This window comes from Tamandua tetradactyla, chromosome 17 (genome assembly GCF_023851605.1).
Source record: "Tamandua tetradactyla isolate mTamTet1 chromosome 17, mTamTet1.pri, whole genome shotgun sequence".
NCBI classification, from domain to species: Eukaryota; Metazoa; Chordata; class Mammalia; order Pilosa; family Myrmecophagidae; genus Tamandua; species Tamandua tetradactyla.
This window is the reverse complement of record NC_135343.1, coordinates 66,435,095-66,456,695: the sequence shown is the minus strand read 5'-3', so window position 1 is coordinate 66,456,695 and position 21,601 is coordinate 66,435,095. Positions and strand designations below refer to the sequence as shown.

The following is a 21,601-nucleotide window of genomic DNA, read 5'->3' as shown; positions in this document are numbered from 1 at the left end:
ACTGCCTTGTTGTTGACAAAGACTGTTTCCATCCTTAATAAGTTGTCAGCCTCAGAGCTTCATGCCCCTTTCACATTGTCTCCCCCCTCCTCACCACCTTCACACCAGGGAGAGCAGAGAAGGACAACTTGAACTGCAGGGAAGAGACAGAAAACATAGCACATTCAGACCCAAACTATTCTAAATACCAATGTGCTGGGAAGTCCCCCTTACATTTCCCCCTGAGAGACTCCTAACTAGGCAGCTCCTCTTCTCCCTCCTCCTGTCTCTCTGCCTTTACAGGCTCCAGACAGCTTCAGTACCTCAAAGGAAACTAGTCCCAACAAGTGGTTATAACTACAGAATTGCCATTGAAGGAATAAGTAAAGGAAAGGGAAACAGGAAGGAAAAAAGCAGTTAGAAAGGAGGTAGAGTATAACTACGTCAGTAACAAGGACTAGGAAGGCTGGAAGGAAAGACAGAGTTCACTGAAGGAAAAAGTAGGACAGGAAGACTAACTACTAAGCAGAAAGTTTCAATATGAAGAGGCAGGAGGAGGGGGAGCAGCTGCTGCTGCAGGACTCAGTGCCCCACAGCTGGGAGAGGAGGTTTGTGTTCGAGGCTGAAGCACTGTGGGAGGAGAGCTTCTACTTTGCAGACAGTAATAAGTGGCCACATCTTCAGCGTGGGCTCCACTGATTCTGAGAGAAAAATCTGTCCCAGACCCACTGCCGCTGAATCGGTCAGGGACCCCAGATTCCCAGGTGGATGCATAGTAGATGAGCAGTTTGGGAGCCTGTCCTGGTTTCTGCTGGTACCAAGCTAAGTAGTTCTTCTGGTTGGAGCTGTACAAAAGACTCTGGCTGGCCTTGCAGCTCATGGTGATGGTCTCCCCTGGAGTCACAGCCACAGAGACTGGAGACTGGGTCATCACGATGTCCCCACTGGCATCTGCAGGCAGAAAAGAATAAGATCATACAATAAATCACAAATATATACAATGTATATTCGCATGTAGGTTTCCTCATTTATCATATATAATCAGATATGTTTGAGATGGAACAGTCTGTACACTCTGCATGTGAAAACCATCTCTCCAGCTTTACAAAGACATTGCTGTTCTGAAGCTCTCACCTGAGACCCAGAGCCCCAGGAGGATGAGGAGTTGGGACAGTGACAACATCTTGCTCACCATCTGGTGCACTCAGGCCCCGTCTCCAGGGAATCCCCATTAATAGAGTCTGAGCAGCAGCCGAGTCCCCAGGAGTCTATGCAAATCAGCACAGGGAATAAAAGGAAACGCACTGTGCAGTGAGCTGTGAAGAGAGATAATGGAAGGAAGGGGACAAAATAACATTAGTACAGGAAATGTGAAAATAAATTAGTACATGCAAACATCTCAGAAATCAACTGCAAACTATACTTTTCAACAAACTTTAGCAAAATTATGAAATTTAAATTTTTTTACTACTCACTTTATGGTTCAAACTAGCTGCAATCATCTTGTGTGCCTAAAATTAATTTTGTAATAGAATATATTTATCAGTAAGTGAAAGGTTTCTGAACATTTAAATATGGTAGCAGGAACTATGTGGAATATATTCATATCATGGAATAGAATGAGGACGTCGTGCACAAATTATGCGTCTATCTCAGACTATTCTGAACTTTAAATACGTACATGAAATTCTTTTTTGACATCTCAAAGTCACCTTAATATGTCCACAACCAGACCTCTGATACTGCTGTCAACCCAAATAAAGTCTCCAAAAATGAGTCACCAGACATGTAAAAGTTACCCTTGGCACTGCCCGTTAGACAACGAGTTTTCAAATCACAAATGAAGAGATACCCAGCCTCAGAAGAACTGCGCCATCTTGTGGTAATAGGGAAAATAGCCCCAACTCCCAAGGTCTCAGAGTAGGTTCTTTACTTAATTCTTCTAAAAATAAAAAAAAAAATACGTGTAGAGTTATACAAATAATAATATGAACCTTTCTATGCCTAGGACATTAAGTTATGAGAAAATGAAACAGAATCCCTGACCTCTTAACCTTTCATTTATCTGGGAGAGACAGACAATGAACAAGGGACATAGCCTCAGCGTCTCATATCTAGCTTCTCTGAGATTCCCCCCCTGCCGCAAAGTTGTTGATACAGGACAAGTGGGGCGAGGTGCATCCAGGTTCATTTCATGGTCATCCCTCACCACGAACAGAGTCAGAGGAAGAGATAAAATTTGAGACAGTTTAGCAATCTTATATGCAACATAATCCCTCCTGTTCTGTAATTTCCACTTTTCCTTCAAAGCAACAACCGTTCTGCCACCAAGAAGTTTCCCTTAATGTGGCACATACTAAGGCAGATACTGTTCCAGTTCTAATTAATAATATATTTATTTTCCCCTAGCTTTCTCCATATGAACCCAGTATGTTAGGTGAAGGTGCAATTTCCAGGTATTCAGGAATGAGGTGGCACAGACCCAAACCACCAGGAAGACATTCCTACTCAGTCAAAGGTCCACCGTGTTCTTGGTCCACCATATATATGGGTTTTGAAGATGCCAGTACTTGCTTCATGTTTGCCCGCATCCCTCATGTTTTATTTTTGCAGCTTTACCATGAAGTTAATATGCATCTATTCTTAATTTAAATTTCTACTTTGTAATTGACCATTCTCTTGACTCAGTGCAATAGAAGCTCCTTCCTGAGCCTACACGCATTAAAAACCTTGAGATTATCATGTACGACATGGTGATGCAACAGGTTGTGTCATGTGAATGACGGCATCAGGGGTCCACATAAAATGTATGGAAATGTCCTCTCTGAAGAGTAGGTGGTTGACCTCATGCATGACTAAATAGTGACTTTGCTTGCAAAGCTCAGGGAAGAACACTTCCAAAAAATGCACAGGATGTGGTCTTGAATGATTAAGAAGGTCAAAACCGAAAAGCAGACAAGGGACTGATTCTAGACACTCATTAAAGTCTGGATGAGAGCTTAGGGTTTAGATTAAGTGTAGTGAGGTTCCATGGAACATGAGTCAGAATTAATATTTGTTCAGCAAATATTTTCTATGTCATTTTATGAGCATTAACACTGTGAAAAAGCAGGTAATGTGGAATCATTACCCTTTCTGTGCCAGCTGGGAAGATAAAGCTTCTATCCTAATCTCTAAAGCCATATCACAATTTTTTTAATTTAAGTTTTCCCAAACTCCTCACTGCAAAAAATTAAAATTGGGGCAAAAAGATACTTGATAAAATATAAAAAGAACATTAAGGTAAGTAGAATACTAAGAGGGTCCTCAAGTTTCCTGGCTGCTGGCATGTACAAACCCTCTCCCAGTTGTTCAAACACTAATTTAGATTCTACTATGAAGTGATTCTGCATATTTAATGAAATCTTTTGACTTTGCAAATAAAATAAAATCTGTTGACATTAACAATGGAAACTATTCAAATGGGCCTGACCATTTCACTGGAGTCCTTTACGTATCATGCTGTACTGGCCAGAGACAAATAACTCAGGAAAATTCACAGATAATTAGGATGTGACATGGCAGAAAATATCTGATGTTGCCTATGGAGATTGAGGGGCCACATGGCAAGGAATGAGGGCAGCCTGCAGGAGATGAGGACACACAGCCAGGAAGCAATAGGATCTCAATCCTACCACCCAGGGAACTGATTCTTTCCAACCACATAAGCTTGGAAGAGAACTCCAAGCTCTGGAAAGAATAGAGCCTCACTGTCTCCTTGATTTTATCCTAAGATCCTGAGCAGAGATCCTTTTATGAGCTTCTTACTTCCAGGAGTGTAAATGATGAGTTTCTAACATTTGAGCCAATAAGTTTGTGGTATTTTGTTTCAGCTCCCATAAAAAACAAATATGAGATCTTTACTGCATTTCCCTACACTGATTTCAACAACAGGAGACCCAAAAGTCATTTTGTCCTCTCTTGGAAACTGTCAAGTTGGGAAAATCCAGGCCTGAGTGGAGAGGACACATTGAGTGAGAACTAGAGAGTTGTGTTCAATGCTGAAGTGATGTGGGAGGACAGCTGTAATGTAACTGACAGAGAAGTCATCCACCACACCTTCAGCCTTGAGCCTGATGATGCTGAGACTGAAGTGTGTAGCTGACCTAGTGCCACTGAATCAGTGGGGAACCCCATTCAGCCAGCCTGGATACCCAGGAATTCGCAGTTTAGGGGCCTGGCTTTGTTTTGCTGAATCCAGGCAAATTCGATCTTCTGGATGAAGCTCTATGAAATGCTATGACTATACAGCGCTTTTCTCCAGTGGACACAGAAAGTGAGACCATAGTTGACAAATGAAATCAGTTTGGACAAATATCTTATATAAATGCATTACTTTGAAAAATATTTTTAACGACATAATTTTTAAAATCATTAGAATTTGTTACTTCATTCTTCATCTAATATTGATTTTCTTAATCCTCAAAGATAATAATCTGGATGAATGAAAGTACTTAAGTTGTCACCTGGGAATCCAAGCAACAGCACTTGAGGATCTGGGTCTGCGACATCATCACTCAGCTGTTGCCCTATTAGTCCCTGCTGAGGTCACATTGCAGCACGAGAGCCCATTTGTAAAGCCCTGGCAGCTGCCTAGGATGCAGAGGGTCTATATAATGCAATTGTATAGAGCGCAATTACAGAAGCAAATCAAATGATCTATGCATTGTGGATGCATAAAAGGTAAAGAAAGAGCTAAAGACATCATCATTGCAGATAATACGACTCTGTGACAGTGAAAGACACAGAAATCAGTGTCTAAAATTTCCAATAAATATTCAGAAGTTGAAATATAAAATAGATTATCAAAATCAATAGTTTTTTTTTTCACATGGGCAGTCACCGGGAATCGAACCCGGGTCCTTGGGCATGGCAGGCAAGCATTTTTACCTGCTGAGCCACCATGGCCCACCGTCAAAATCAATAGTTTTTATTAAACACACTACATCCAAAAATATGGGCTATGAAGAGCCTCTATTTTTAGTTCATCTATATTTTAATATCTATACTGTCTTAAAACAGTTGTCTTAAAAAGATAGTATGATATTTTGGATGTCCTGTAGACAAGGAATATATTAGTATTGGAAGTGGTTTGTTCAGGAATATGTTGCAAAACCTTCAATTTGCATTTGGAGTCTGGGAAAGATCAGAGGGGCAGAAGTGAGCTCTAAAGTCCACCAGGTTGGAAAGTTCTCAGGTACACCAGTTATCCCTTAAACTGTGATTCCCTTGGGGATCCATCCTCAGGGGAGCAGCAAATGAGATCTGGAACAAACCTTTCTCTCATGTCAGATGCTGGGAATTAGACCCACCCAGGTGGGTGGGTCTGGAATTTTTGAACTTTAATTTGGTTTGAACTCTACTTGGTAGCGTCCACAAGCACTTAGCAGAAATACATTTGAAACTTCTCTTGAGAGCACTCCAATCAAAATGCTCATGTATTCTCATAAGCATTTTAGAACTGCCAATATTAGCAAGGTGTCAGAGACTTCCCCAAATCTTCAAAAGTAAGAGATCCTAAATGTGAAAAAAATGAGTAATTACAGCATCCCAGCAGCAGACAAGTCTCATTAGACATTAGCTTTTCAAATTTCCAAAATTTTTTTAAGGGAATGATAAAAACAAGAAAATCTTCATAAAGAAAGGAAACTGTAAATGATAACATTGCTCTCTCAATAAAGAACCTCACTACAAGAAAATACAGAGCCAAGCCTTTTCCTTTGTTCATTATCTAAATCATCACTTGCATGTGAACCCATGTTAACAAGGTTTTTAAGGATGTGACCTTTAGTTAAAGCAATAGCAACTGAATCAATTCGGGTTTTATCAGGATTAACTGGAGTTTTTTTTTAAACAGAATGAAATACAGATTTAGAGGAAAAGCCAGAGTGTAGCAAGATGTTGGAAGACAACAGAACCCAGAAAAGTTAGAATGTGTTGCTCTGTACATTGCCCTGGAGGGGGCAGTGAAGAGGCAAGGGATGTTTGCAGCCAGCCCCAGGATACCACCTCCTTTGTGGAGAAAGCTGTGACTTGCTGATGCCTTCATTCTGGACTAGCTTATCACAACAGTGTAGGTAAATGGTATTTCCTTACAGCAAGAATCCCAGGGTGTGCTGGTTCTAGACTGGTCGACTGCAGTGGTCTGGGAGAGGCATGGAGTCCCCTCCCCACAGGAAACAGGGTGGGAGTGGACTATTCTTATGCACATATTGGCTGCTAGATAAAACCAGATGGCAGGGACCCACAGCCTTAGTCCCTTCTGGACAGGCACCCTCAGCATTGTGGGACAGTTATTCTTATATGCATTAAAAACAAAGGGATCAGAGAACAGAAAACATAATGTTCCTATGCAGGGCTGTGGGGAACAGGCCACCAAAGAACATCATCTGCTTAGAAAACTGGGTAAGAGCAGTGTAAGGAGCTCTTATCTTGTCCCTTCTTCTAGGGCCTTTTGGAAAGGGTCTGCATTCCCTTCATGAGACCATGGCTCTGGTTATGCTGTGAAATACAACAAAATGAAACCATCAACTTGAACCCAATCAAAAACAGAATCTTAGACAAGGGAGGAAAAATGATTTTCAAGACAAACTTATCAAGATAATCAGGTGTCCAGAAACCCTGAAAAACTACAAGTGACATTAACAAACAAGAAGACATGACCACACAAATGATCAAATTAAAATGTTAAAGGAAATAAAGAATTTAGAACATCTAATCATTTATGTTCATGCAAAATTCCTAATTAATTTCAGTAATATTAAAAAGATAAAGGATATCAACAAGCACAAGGAGAGCATAAAGCACAATTCAAAAAAATACATAAAAATGGCAGGTTTATGGAAATGAAAAATACTGTGGATGAATTTAAAATTATTCTGAAAGGACAACTGGCAACGTGAAAGGGCCAAAGAAAAGATCAGTGAAATAGAGGACATAGCAACTTAAACATGCAAAAGAAAAACTGGAGAAAAATGTGGAAAATTGTGAACTGGATCTCAGGGAAATGATTGCAGTTCTAAACTCAAAACAATTATTACACTTTTAAACTCAAAACAATGTTCAAATGAAGGCATCCAGACATAGACAACATACCCTGACTCTGAGGAAAGGCCGATGGCATCTGTATTTCTCTGTGACATGGGAAGGCACACAGTGATGTCTGCTGGCTCTTCTCTCTCTGACTTTCTGTGTGTCCTTGCTTGTGCCTTGTTGAACATTTCTGCATCTGAGCTCTCTCCAAAATGTTTCTGCCTTTTATCCTCTTTTAAAGGACTCCCGAAATCATCATTAACCACAACCATGAATTGGGTGGATCTTATGCCCATGAAAACAACCTAATCAAAACATCCTACCAACAGTAATGGATTAGAAGAGTGTAGCTTTTCTGGGGTACATAACAGTTTCAAACATGCACACCTTTTTATCTTAAAAATGGATAAATAGAGAGATAAGTAATAGATCTTATTTGGAGTGACAAATGCATTCCAAAGGATAAAAGAGTTGAACTAAGGGTGACTCACTGTATTAACGTTGACTATTAATGGATTAAACTCCTAAAGACAAGGACACATATTGGAATAATGAATAAAATACAATATCTAACTACCGGCTTTTTAAAAGTGACTCCTTTAGACAAAAGGATACAAATAAGTTAAAAGTGTAAGGACAGAAAATGATATTCCACACAAGCAGTAATGAAATAAAAGCTGGGAAAGCTATACTAATACCAGAAAAAAATTGACATTAAATGCAGAAGTCCTATAAGGTATAAAGAAGGAAACTATGTATTAATAAAAGGGACAATTCACCAGGAAGAAATAGAAATCATAAATATGTATATACCTAATCAAGGTGGCCCAAATTCTTGAGATGAACCCTGGCAAAACTGAAGTTGAGAGATATGCTTCTCTACAATCATAGCGGGAGACTTCAACACACCACTCTCTGCAATAGAGTATCTAAACAGACGATCAACAAGAAAAAAAAGAATCTAAATAATATGATAAACAGACTAGGTCTGACAGACATATATAGAGCATTAAGTCCAAAACACCACTATAAACATTCTTCTGAGTGCTCATGGAAAATTCTCCAGGATAGACCACATGCTGGGGTACAAACAGGGCTTAACATATTTGAAAAGATTGAAATTGTAGAATGTGCTTTCTCTGATCATAATGAAGTGAATCAGGAAATCAAGTACAGCTATAGATCTGGAAATATCACTAATATATGGAGGCTAAACTGCATGTTCTGAAATAATTTTGCATCAAAGAAAAACTGAAAGAGAAATTATGTTTTGTATTCATTGTTCCTGTTCCTTTTATTTTTTGTTTTTATTTTATTTTGTTTTATTTCTCCATGATTTTCTTGCTTTCTCTGGTTTTCTATTGGTGTCATATATAATTTGATTTTCTATCTATATACATAGCATTAATTTCTTTTTAAAATTATTTTAATGGTTGTCCTAGACTTTATGATATATATTTTCTACTTATTTATATGCATTTTCAGCCTACACTGTCACAGTTCACATGTACTGCAGGTAACATAAGAGTCATTCCAATTCTGCCCCATCTCTTATAGCATTGTTGTCATGTATTGTTTTATTATTTTACAGTATAACATAGTGTCGTGTCACTTAACAATAAATTATCCAAAATAGTATAATACACAAGGCTGTATTTGAGGGGAATTTATCTTTCCTGGAGTTCTCTGATCTCCCTAGATATGCGGTCTCATGTTTTCACTAATTTTGGACAATTTTCCGCCATTATTTCATCAAATATTTCTTCTGTCAATTTCTTTCTTGTCCCTTGGTATTCATATTTGCATGTCACACATTTTAATTGCATTACAGTTGTCAGATATTCTTCCATTATTATCTTTTTTTCACTTTATTTTTAAGATGAGGTAGATCCATTGCTACATCCTCAGAAAGAGGAAAGTGGATGTCAGTCCTATCACCTAAAGAACTGACTCCATCAAGCCATGCCAGCTTGGGTTTCAACTTTCTACCGCTGTCGGAATGCAATAAACCAAAACTTGATTGGCTTTAATAAAGGGGATTTATTGTGCTACTAGTTAGAATGTTAAGACCATGAAAATGTCCAAGTTAAAGAACCAAAATGAGGATACCTTCTCAGAGGAAAGCCAGTAGCTTTCTCTACAAACATCTGTAGAGTCTCATTTAGCTCCCCTGGAGCCAATAATGGGATTTGCCTTTTTAGTGTCCCTTGGTTCTCTCTAGGTCCTGGCTATTCTGTGAGTCCTTCTCTTATCACTGGGATAATACTGCCTGTATCTCCACGTGTCTCAGGCAAGGAGAGTGGACCCCCCCCCATGTATGTGGAAATGATGAGTTTGCCCCAAAGACAGAGCACGGACCTTCTTCCTCAGTGCACAGGAAGGGTTTTGCTACCTCAATGCTTTCAGGCCTAGAAAGATTGTAGCTCTACTGACTCCTTGATTTTAGACTTGTTAGACCCTGAGCAGAGAACCTTCCACAGTGTATCCAGGCAGCCTCCTGACCTGTAACACTGTGAGCTAATTTATTGCTCATTGCTTATTACATGATAGAAAAGTTGTTCATTAATGTACCTCATGTTAAAAGAAGAATTATACATTCAGAGAGAAGTAATCATCATTCCATTTATTCCCTGAACAAGATTCTGATGGTACTTCTGTCTCCTGAATCAATGTGTTATCTGTCCATTTCACCCACAAGGATTTTCTTAATGGGTTTCTATGTCACAAAATCTGGATTAAATACTGTGCTATAAAAATTAAAGCAGAATTAGCTTTTAAGATGGTCATGGTTTATTCTGATTGTCCTCATGGGCATATCCTCTGAAGAAGGAAACCATCCTCAGCAGGGCTCTCTTTTAGAGATGGGAGAGAGCTGGGGACATCCCAAGCATACCTGAAAAATACTGCTTAATTGGGCAGGAATGTCAGATGTCCCAATGTGGATTTTTCCTTCCACCTGGGGCATCATATAACTGTTTGTACTTTTGTCTTCATCTCAATAAAAACAAAGTATTATTCTTCAATTTCTTTTAGAATGTATAATTCTAAACTTAGGTTTATTACTGCATACATCCTCTATTAACATGGGAACAATCTCTTAATTAGAGATAAAATTCTACTTGGCACCCCCTTATACATTTACTTGGCAGCTCACACTGCCACTTGCTCTTACTTGGGACACTTAGTACAAGGTTCCCTGTTGCAGGCATGTGATCAGAGTGAGTGAGGTGTAAGGGTCCATTCGCATGCAGCCCCCTTTACCATGCATCAGGGTTCTCAGATACCCATTCACGTCTCTGGGATCTCCTTTCCTCACTTGGGTCCAGGGCCCCATGAAGGTGACCAACTCCCTCTTCTGTATAAATGAATGAATGTGATGAGATGATAATTGTTAACATAGAGGCATATGCTCATCAGTAACATTGAAATAATGAAATTGGTGGACAAACTCATAATATACTCATGGATAGAATAAAACATTATGCTATTCATGTAAGATTGGAGCAGTGCATTAGCAGTGAGCATGACATTCTTTTGTAAAGATCACATAATTTTTCTGTAACTAATTCATGAAAAAAAAGTTGACGTGGTGCTCTGGATTACATCTTAGAAAAGGAAAAGGACATGAGAAAATAAATGATAAGTATGATTAAAGTCTGGATTTTATTTAATATGACTCTCCCATGTAAATCTCTTAGTTTGATAAATGTGGGATGATCACATAACATGCTACCTTTAGGGGCAAGTGGTTGAGTTTGTATAGGAACATTGTACTATTTCTGCATCTTTACAGAAAAAACAAAATTTATTCCATAACTAAAACTTATTTTTACAAGCACATGGAAGAATTCCATAGTATATTTGAATGAATATTGGATGTGACCAAGGGAGTCTGTCATGAATGACAATGTAGGATCATCCTTCCCCCTTTTGGAGTGACATTATAGCTCTTATACTAGACATTCAGCATCTCCCCTTGCAGGTGAGACCTGACAGTATTTGCAAAATATGCTTCTTTGGCATCTGATTTTTCTTGCCTTATTAGGCCCTTTTGTCCAAGCAAACATCACCTAGAGCAGCCCTCTCAAACCCAGAGAAGTGTGCCCCCGGGTGACACCAAGATTTTCTCAGAGCTTCATGTGCATAAAGAGCTTTAAAGCAATTCAATTCCCATAATTTGGTGTCTTGTGCAAAACTGTTTCCTAAAATATATAAGGAGAAGTGTCCAGTTGTGTTGCTGACAGTCCTTTCCTACCTTCAAGTTTAGGTAATTTTTCTGGATTTGTGCTTTAGTAATAAAAAAATTCCAGCACTCACCTCACCCTAGACATTTCCTTGGGAACTAGAACCTCTGCAGCATCAAATGCAGGGACATTCTCACTGCCACCAGGATGGACATTAGAAATTAAATGATGCCAGAGATGGGCAACAGTCCTGTGGTGCCCAGTGTTTCATTCAACAACAGTAAAGGAGGATCTAATTGAATTGTCAGCCCAAATATTCCAGAATGCAATTGTGGAATTTGAAAATTAAGTCATTGCAAGAGTTCTTGCTCAATTTCTGCTTTTCCTTCCCAACTAACACTATCCAGTCCAGAAGCTCTTCTTCAATACTGAAAATTTCATTAAGAAAATTCAAATCATTAGAGTTAAAATATGTTCTTTTAAAGTATATGAGTTTATTCATATAATATAGACATTATTGTTCTGTGCAAAATTGTTCCTCTGCTAAGGAAGACAAGCAACAACATGTCACTTTACATTTCTTATTTCCTGAAGAAAACATGGAATCAAAGATATAGAAAATAAATTTAGAAGTACCCTCATTTTATCTAAGGAAAAATCATGCTTCAGAGTGATACTTAACTATTAAGCAGATAAAAATGGCAAATTGCTGTAGGGGCCAGTGTTCTTAAAACAAATCTTTCCTTGAGAAATGCATGTAAACATCCTTGTGCAGGTGAATGACTTCTAGTTTCCATATGTCCCAAGACAGATGGTAAATAGCAAGTGTTTCATGTAAGTAACACATTTATCATCTTGTCCTTATTGAGAAACAAAAATTCAGTAGATGATTTTTGGTTTAGCACTCACTTTTATTTATTTACCTTATTGCCTCCATAAATGGTGCCATGAAATTTAAAAACAAACTGTAATCAAACAGCAATATTGATACAATATGCACGTACACTAAATGGAAGAAACGAAACCCCTATAGTAAGATAACAAATTGTCCTCTGTTACTTGTACAGTTGTGCCGCAGGACTCCTGAGAATTTGCTCCAAAAAATATTCCTCAAATAAATAACTGGAAGCTTCCAACACTACCAATGCCGCCACTGAGCGCACCTGGCCACCTTGTGCACCGAGGAGTGCACAGCACAGAGCAAAGCACAACTGGGCAGTGTTCCAAGAGGCTGCAGGGACAGATGCACCAACCAGGAGGATCCGGCTGCCCCATGATGGAAAGGGAAAGGGCCAGGAGCAAAAGAAAGATTATCACATTCTCTCTCAGATTGAGCTATGTTTTTGGGAGTTTGATCACTTCACCACACTTCGATCTCATAAAGTAATTGTATCAGATGCTGAGAGTAAATCATTAATAAATAAAATATCTTTAAATCTGACATGATTTCTTTAAATGCAGCTATTACTGACACTTTGATAGAAAATTTTTAAAAAACTAACAAATTCTTAGCTGCATGGTACTCTCTGTAAAATTATATGAAAAAAGCGCTGTTCAGAATGGCATGAAGAAAAAAATTACTCTCGATAGGAAGGAATTCATCCACAAAGTGTAAATGACTCAAGGGCACATCATCTGCAAAGATTGTCACTGTCTCTCAGATGAGCTGCATATCAGAATCAGGTGGGAAACTTGTTGTATAAATGACTCTTTCACAACTATACCAACAGTTTCAAGTTCCCCAAATTGGAATTCCGGAATCAGCATTTTAGCAAAATCTTAAGATTTTGTTTTTGTAGCCTGTCTCACCAGTCAGTGAACAGGCATTTAGAAACCAACTCTACAACACATAGGCAGTTTCCAGCAACATCGGGGAAAAGAATAAAACTTATTTCACCTGGTTTATATGAGGATGAAAGCAGGTATTTGAAACATATTTTAATAATTAGTCATTATCATAATTATCCAAATATTAAAGTATGGACAACCCAGCTAATGACAGAAACATGACTGTTCAATGTAGAAATTAATAATCCATGACTGAATGCACTGTGAGGAGGGGTGAGTGGAAAAGCACCAAGGTGCCGAGTGTTCAAGCAAAGTATGGCAACAAAAATGTTAGGCAGTCACAAGAGGACTCTGAAGTTGGAGGATATATTTATATTTTGATAAAAATTGGAGCGACAATAGACTGAGAAGAAAGAGGCACTTGTGCAGCATGGAAATGATGGCAGTGCCCACATGTGATCCAGGTGCAAAGAATTGCTTGAAGCATTTACAAGTATTGGCTTATTGTGCCTCATGACATTCCTAGAAATTAGAAGCACTTATTTCAGCCATAGAACATGTGTGAAATCCCAGCCACAGAGTAGTAAAAAAAGTTCCCAGAGCTAGCAAGGGTCAAAACAGTACAAAATAAATTTCATACCTGTCATGGTTAGGGACAGGTGTCAACTTGGCCAAGTTGTGGTACCTGTTCATCTGATTGGGCAAGCGCTGGCCTGTCTGTTGCAATGAGGACATTTCATAGGATTAGGTCATGATCACGTCTGCTACATCCACAGCTGATTCCATTTGTAATCAGCCAAAGGGGAGTGTCTTCTGCAATTAGTGATGCTAAATCCAATCATGGGAAGCCTTTTAAGGAGGACTCAGAGGAGACAGGTTGCATTCCTGCTTTGGCTGGTGAGCCTCTCCTGTGGAGTTCATCCAGGCCATCCATTGGAGTCATCGGCTTCACAGCCTGCCCTGTGGATTTTGGACTCTGCGTTCCTACGGTCACGTGAGGCACTTTCATAAATTTTATATTTGCAAGTGTTCTCTGTTGATTCTGTTTCTCTAGAGAATCCTAACTAATACAATACCTTAAGGATGAAGGTCATGTTATACTCATTTATAGTATTTTGGTTTTCTAAAGCTGCCAGGATGTCATATAAGAGAAATAGGTTAATTTTGTTTCAGGTTTATTTGGTACAAAATTACAATTCCTAGCTCATGAAAATGTCCAAATTAAAACGTCAAGAGAAAGAAATCCTCTGTGAGGAAAGGCTGCTGGCATTCAGGGTTTCTCTGTCACAAGAGAGCACACATGGTGATGTCTGTTTGTCCTTCTCTACTGGTCCTGGTTTCAATGATGGTATCCAAAATGTAACTGGACATTTCTCCCTCTATTCTCCTGATTTACCTGCTGTTCAAATTTGCAAACTGCTAAAATGTAATGTACCAGAGACAGAAAGGCATTTACAAACAGGAATTTATTATTAAGTTGCAAATTTACATGTTCTAAGGCTGTGAAAATGTCCAAATTAAGGCAAGATTATCCAAGATTGGAAGTGTCCAATATAAGGCATCCAGCAAAAGATTCCTTGGTTTAAGAAGATTATGTCCACAATCTCTTCCTCAACAGGAAAGACAATCAGAAACATGGAGACATCTGCTAGCTTTCGCTCCAGGCTTTTGGTTTCATGAAGCTCTCATGGGGACATTTTCCTTCCTCTCCAAAGGTCTCTGGCTGTGTGGGCTCTAAAGTCCTCTCCAAAGTACTTCCCTTTTAAAGGGCTCTAGTAAGCAACCCCACTTTGAATGGGTGGAGACACATTCCATGGAAAAAATCAGAAAGCTCCCATCACATAATATTGAATGAGACTTAAAGGACATGGCTTTTCTGGGGTCTCTGATAGATTCAAAGTGGCACACATACCTTTTAACCTCTAATAAAGGACACCTGTGAAGGATTAAGACCCACCTTCACAGCTCAATTGAAATAGTCTAATGACAGTTTCTAACCCATATTAGGTCTATCAGCACAAGAACAGATTAAAAGAACATTGCATTTTGGGGGGTACATAACAGCTCTAAAACAGTATATGTGGATACTTAGGTTTAGTGAATTAGAGAAAGGTCTTTAGAAGGAGTATGAATGAGAGAAATGACTTTCCATTTTTTGGTTTTGCTGTCTTTTGTTTTAAGAAGAAAAGACAGAATTGAGCAAAGGAGCTAAGTAGGACCACAAAGAGCTACAGTCAGAAAACGATGAGCAGAAAGTCCTTGCTGGAAAGAGGGTCCAGTAGGAAGGGACAGTGGGAAGCTGTGCAGAGTCAGTGGTGGGGATTTTTAATCTGAAGTGGCCAGGATTATATCTTGAAAACCCTTTGATGTGGGAGAAAATGACAAGGAAAAATGGGGAGAAAGAGATTGAGAAAGAATTAGACAGGAAGGTTTAATATTGATTCATCAGAGTATAAAGCTCACTGGGTCTCAAAGAAGTCAGGGCTGCATGGACTTTGCTTATTTCAGTCATGTGCATCCATCTGTACAGGACAATAGCCCTGACAATGTGAGAAATGCAGAAAGTTTTGTGAGTCAGATTATTAACCCCCAAAGATATTCAAAAAACTAATTTTGAGTCTATAATCTGTTACCAAATATGGCAAAAAGGACTTTGAAAATATCAAGAAGTACATAGATGCTAGGATGGGAAATTACCCTGGATTATCTGGGTGCCCCTGTGAAAACATATGAGCTGTTAAAAGAAAAGAACCATGTGGTGCGACAGTGGATCAGAGGAAGAATTCTTACCTGCCATGCCGGAGACTGGGATTCCATTGTCAGTGCCTGCCCATGAAAAAAATAAAAGGAAAGAACCTCTCAGGACTGTGGTCAGAGAAACACGTGACAACAGAAGCAGGGTCAGGAAGATGAAGTGTTCATTACTATGAAGAACAGTGAAGGGGGCACCTGCCATGGAATTGAGGTGTCTCTAAAAGTGGAAAAGGTAATAAACAGATTCACCCCTTGAGGCTACGACAAGGGGACACTGTCACACAAAGATTTTAGCTGAATGAGATCCATTTTGCTCTAATGATTTGCAGAACTGTAAATGAGACATTTCTAATGTTTGTGGGAGTTGTTACAGGAGCAATATGAAACTAGAACAGAGATCTTTACTGCATTGTCCACAGTGACCATCACAAAAAGTGTATTAAAGACACTGGACCTCTTAAATGTCCTCCGGACCCTGAAAACCTCCTTGAAAAGTAATCAGGAGGAAACCTCCAAAGCAGATAGAAGAGGTAGGTAAGTCCAGGGTTGTGTGAACAGGAAACAGCTACTTCATCAGAGACTCACTGACAAGCAGCATAGAGGAGGAGGTTGTATTCAACAGTGAATTGCAATAGGAAAGTTATAATACTTCTGACAGAAGTAATCTGCCCATCTTCGGCCTGGAGCCCACTGATGCTGAGAGGGATACCTGTTGTTATCAACTGCCAGGGACCTGTCAGGGGTGCCAAGTGTCCAGGGAATTATGAGGTGATGAGCAGTTTGGGGCCTGTCCTGGCTTCTGCTGTATGCCATTCTGAAAGTATTATGATGCCCAGAAAAGCCTTGTTTGAATCCTATCCCAATCTTATGGGAGAAGCCATTTCTATTAAAGCTGATTCAACTTGTAGGTTGGAATCTTTTGATAAGATTATCTCCATGAATTCTGAGACACCCAATTGTTGGAGTGACTTTTGATTACAGGGAGATGTGACTCCACCCATTTCAGGAGGGTCTCGAATATTTTACTGGAATCCTGTAAAAGGAAATATTTTGGAGAGAGTCAGAATTGACAGAAGCCTCAGAGCCGACAGAGCCCTGAGCTGACACAGACGCTGACACTGGGAGAACAGAGACATGGATGTTTGGAGATGTTTGGAGCCTAGGAAATGTCACCACGAGATGTTAAACAAGCCAGACCCTAGGGGAGACAAGGGAAGCCAAAGGATGAACGCCAGCCCTGGAGAAGCAAAGTGAGTAGCCCATACAGGAAGAGAGGCTGAAATCAATGGAGCCCAGGAGCAAGGGAACAAAAGATGCCAGCCATGTGACTATCAGGCTGACAGAGGTGCTCCTGACTCATCAGCTTCCTTAAATTAAGGTATCTTTCCTAGGAGGCCTGAGATTGCACATTTTTATAGTTCAGAACTGTACAATTGTAACTTATTAAATCCTCCTTTTTAAAGGTCATTTTGCATTCTGGCGGCTTGCAAACTAGCATATGCTAGTACCAGGCTAAGTAGTTCTTCTGACTGAGACTCCATAAAATACTAGGGCTGGACTTGCAGCTGAAGGTGACCCTCAGACCTGGAGTCACAGCCAGGGAGACTGGAGACTCGGTCTTCACAGGGTCCCCTCAGGCACCTGCAGTTAGAATCAACAATTCACAGAGATGCATGGATTATGCCAACAAACTCTAAAACAGCTTGTCTGCACTGTTTCCTTGTGATTGTACATATCTCAGAGACCTATTTCATTCAAGATTGTATATAATACTATCTGGAAATTACAGCTAGTTCCATGTGTATCTAAAGTAGTTTTTACTAATCTACAAAGATTTAAACTTTGTTTGCTTGAGGTTCTTTTACACCTTCCACCAGAGCCCCAGAGCAGCAACATCAGAGAGAGGTAGGTACCTGACCATGACAGTTCACCCCTTGTCAACTTGGCAGCTTGGGTAACATGGACACCAATAGCCAAAAGAGTGACAGAGGACACTTACCTTACACCCTATACAAAAATTCATTCAAAGTGGATCAAGCACCTAAAAATAAGAACTAGTACCATAAAGCCTCTAATAGAAAATGTAGGGAAACACCTTCGAGTCCTAGGAATAGGAAGCAGCTTCCTAAAACTTTTTACACCCAAACCACAAGCTGCTCAGCATTCCTCATCACAGCACTTACAGTTCAGCCCAGGCCTTTGGAGATGCAGAAAGGAATCACCCCAGGGAAAGTTGTTGGAACCCAGAGGCCTGGAGAGAAGGCCAGCAGAGATTGCCCTGTGCCTTCCTGTATAAGAAAGAACCTCAGATGAAAGTTACTGCCTTTCCTCTGAAGAACTACATGCTCCTAATAAATTTAAAATTTTGACCTTTTATTAAAAGTCAACCCATTTCTGGTGTGTTTTATTTTGGCAGCTAGTAAAGTAAAACACCTTCATACTTAAACCCAAGAGACAGACGCATGTCTTTAATTCCTTAATACAATTATTATAAAGCAAATATAGTAGACTCCCAGAATTTAATAACTGCAAAATTAAAAATAAATTAATGAAGAAAAGCATTAACTATAACAAATCCATTCACAAATATAACACTAATATAGAATAATGCATTGTGTATGCAAACATGTGAAATATTCTAGATTTAATGGAAGTGTAAAGACATTAGTATAAAATAAATACCCAAGGGATAGAAACTTGATGGACATTTAGTGCTGACAAATATGAAAACACTTTCTTGTTGTTGACAAAGACTGTTTCCCATCCTTGACCAAGTTGTCAGCCTCACTACTTCATGCGCCTTTCACACTGACTCCCTCCTCACCACTTCACACCAGGGAGAGCAGAGAAGAACAACCTGAACTGCAGGGAATAAACAGAAAACATGGCACATTCAGACCCTAACTATTCTAAATACCAATGTGCTGGGAATTCCCCCTTACATTTCCCCCTGAGAGACTCCTAACTAGGCAGCTCCTCTTCTCCCTCCTCCTGTCTCTCTGCCCTTACAGGCTCCAGACAGCTTCAGTACCTCAAAGGAAACTAGTCCCAACAAGTGGTTAGAGCTTCAGAAATGTCTTTGAAGGAATGGGTAAAAGAGAGAAAGTGAAGGAAAAGGACAATTAGAAAGGAGATACAGTATAACTGCTTCAGTAACAAGGATGAAGAAGGCTTCAAGGAAAGACAGAGTCCATTGAAGGAAAAAGTAAAACAGGAAGACTAACTAACTACTAGGCAGAAGGTTTCAATATGAAGAGGCAGGAGGAGGGGGAGCAGCTGCTGCTGCAGGACTCAGTGCCCCACAGCTGGGAGAGGAGGTTTGTGTTCGAAGCTGAAGCACTGTGGGAGGAGAGCTGTAACTTTGCTGGCAGTAATAAGTGGCCATGTCTTCAGCCTGAGCTCCACTGATTCTGAGAGAGAAATCTGTCCCAGACCCACTGCCACTGAATCGGTCAGGGACGCCAGATGCCCGGGTGGATGCACTATACATGAGCAATTTGGGAGCCTGTCCTGGTTTCTGCTGGTACCAGTGTAAGTAGTTGCTAACACTCTGGCTGGCCTTGCAGCTCATGGTGATGGTCTCCCCTGGAGTCACAGCCACAGAGGCTGGAGACTGGGTTATCACAATGTCCCCACTGGCACCTGCAGGCAGAAAAGAACAAGATCGCACAATAAATCAAGTATATAAAATGCATATTCACATGTATGTATCCTCACTTTTAATATGTAATCAGATCAGTTGATATGGAATAGTCTGTACACTCTGCATGTGAAAACCATCTCTCCAACTTTATAAAGACATTGCTCTTCTGAAGCTCTCACCTGAGACCCAGAGCCCCAGGAGGATGAGGAGTTGGGACTGTGACAGCATCTTGCTCACCGTCTGGTGCACTCAGGCCCCATCTCCAGGGAATCCCCATTAATAGGGTCTGAGCAGCAGCCGAGTCCCCAGGAGTCTATGCAAATCAGCACAGGGTATAAAGGGAAACGCGCTGTGCAGCTGTGAGTACAGATAACGGAAGGAAGGGGACAAAATAACATTATCACAGAAATGCGAGTGTAGTCCTGCAAACATCCCAGAAATCAACTAAAAACTAGTTTTTTCAACAGACTTTAGAAAACTGCCAAATTTAAAATATTTTATTATCAACTTTATGATTCAAACTACCAATAATCATCTGTTATGCTTTATTTTGTAATAGAATATATTTGTCTGTGAGTGCAGAATCTCTGAGTTAATTGATCTTTTAAAAATATGGTACCAGAAACTGTGTGTAATACATTCATGTAATTGGATAGAATGAGGAGGTAGTACACAGATTATGCATCTATCTCAGTCTATTCTGAATATTAAATATATATTTGAAGTTCTTTGACATCTCAAATCCCCTCAAGATATCTCAAATCTGATCACTGATATTGCCCTGAACCCAAATGATGTCTCTGAAGATGAGTCCCCAGATACTTACAAATTACCCTTTTCCCTGCCCTTTAGGTCCAGCAGTTTCTCAAATCATCATTCCTCACATCAGTTTCTTAAATAAGATATTCTCTATCTTGTGAATGCTTCACACACCTCAGGGGTAACTGCCCCACCTAGTGGTAACAGATTAAAAAGCTCCACCTCCCAAGGTATCAGAGCAGATTTGTCATTTATTCCTACCCAAACCAAAAATATGTATAGAATTATACAAATACCAATACAAACCCTTCCAGCCCTAGAACATTAGGTTATGGAATAAGTGAAAGAGAACCCCTGACCTCTTGAACCTTTGAGTTATCTAGGAGATGCAGATAATAAACAAATAATATTTCTACAGCTTCTCCTATCCTGCTTTTCTGTGATTTACCTCCTGTAGCAAAGCTGCTAATACAGGACAAATGGGGCAAGGTGCACCCAGGTCCATTGCATAGGACATCCCTCACTGTGAACAGAATCAGAGGAAGACTGAAAAATTTGAGACAGTTTAACAATTATGTACATAGCATGATCCCTCCTGTATCATGATCTCCACTTTTCCTGCAAAGCAACCACCCTTCTGCCCCCAAGAAGTTTCCATAATGTGGAATATCCTAAGGCATGTATTGTTCCAATTCTTATCAATAATACATTTATTTTTCCATAGTTTGTCTCCCTAGGAGCCCATTACATTAGATGAGGGTGTCATTCCCAGGCATTCAGGAATGGGGTGGCACAGACCGAAACCAGCAGGAAGATATTCCTACTCAGTCACAGGTTCGCCGAGTTCTTGGTCCACCATGAATATGGGTTTTGAAGATGCCAGTACTTGCTTCATGTTTGCCCTCATCTCCATGTTTTTTTTTCCTGCTGTTCCATGAAGTTAATATATATATATTCTTACTTTGAATTTTACTTCATAATTGTCAGGTTTCCTGCTTCAATGCAGTAGAATGTCCTTCCTAGACATATATTAAATAACTTGAGATAGTCATGGATGACATGAGATGAAACAGATTGCATCATGCAAATGACTGAGGCAGAGGGGTCCACATGAAACATTGTGCATGGAAATGTTCTGTTTGAATATGGACATTTGATCTCATGCATGAATGAAGTAGGGAGTTGGCCTGCAAAGCTCAAGGAAGAACACTTCCAAATATGAACAGGATGTGGTCTTGGATGATTACAAAAGACAAATAAAACTGTGAAAATCAGACGAGGGTCTGATCCTAGGGGAACCTTAAAGAGGATGAAAGCTGAGGGATTAGATTAAGTGCAGGGAGAATCCATGGAGCATGAGTCTGAATTAATTATTTTTTATGGCAGATACTCTCTAGGTCATTTTATGTGCATTAATACTGTG

General features: G+C 39.7%; 1 pseudogene and 1 gene segment (V, D, J or C); both read right to left on the bottom strand.

Annotated features, from left to right (window-relative positions):
- Positions 1-514: 514 nt before the first annotated feature.
- LOC143661225 (immunoglobulin kappa variable 4-1 pseudogene) lies at positions 515-1,223 on the bottom strand (annotated as a pseudogene). Its single transcript, XR_013164460.1, has 2 exons — positions 1,114-1,223; positions 515-930 (listed from the first exon to the last, which is right to left on the bottom strand). The product of XR_013164460.1 is annotated as an immunoglobulin kappa variable 4-1 pseudogene (transcript).
- A 17,782-nt stretch (positions 1,224-19,005) lies between these two features.
- On the bottom strand, positions 19,006-19,697 carry LOC143661348 (immunoglobulin kappa variable 1-39-like). The segment is given in 2 exon segments: positions 19,006-19,418; positions 19,599-19,697. Coding segments are annotated over 2 exon segments (447 nt in total).
- Positions 19,698-21,601: the final 1,904 nt, after the last annotated feature.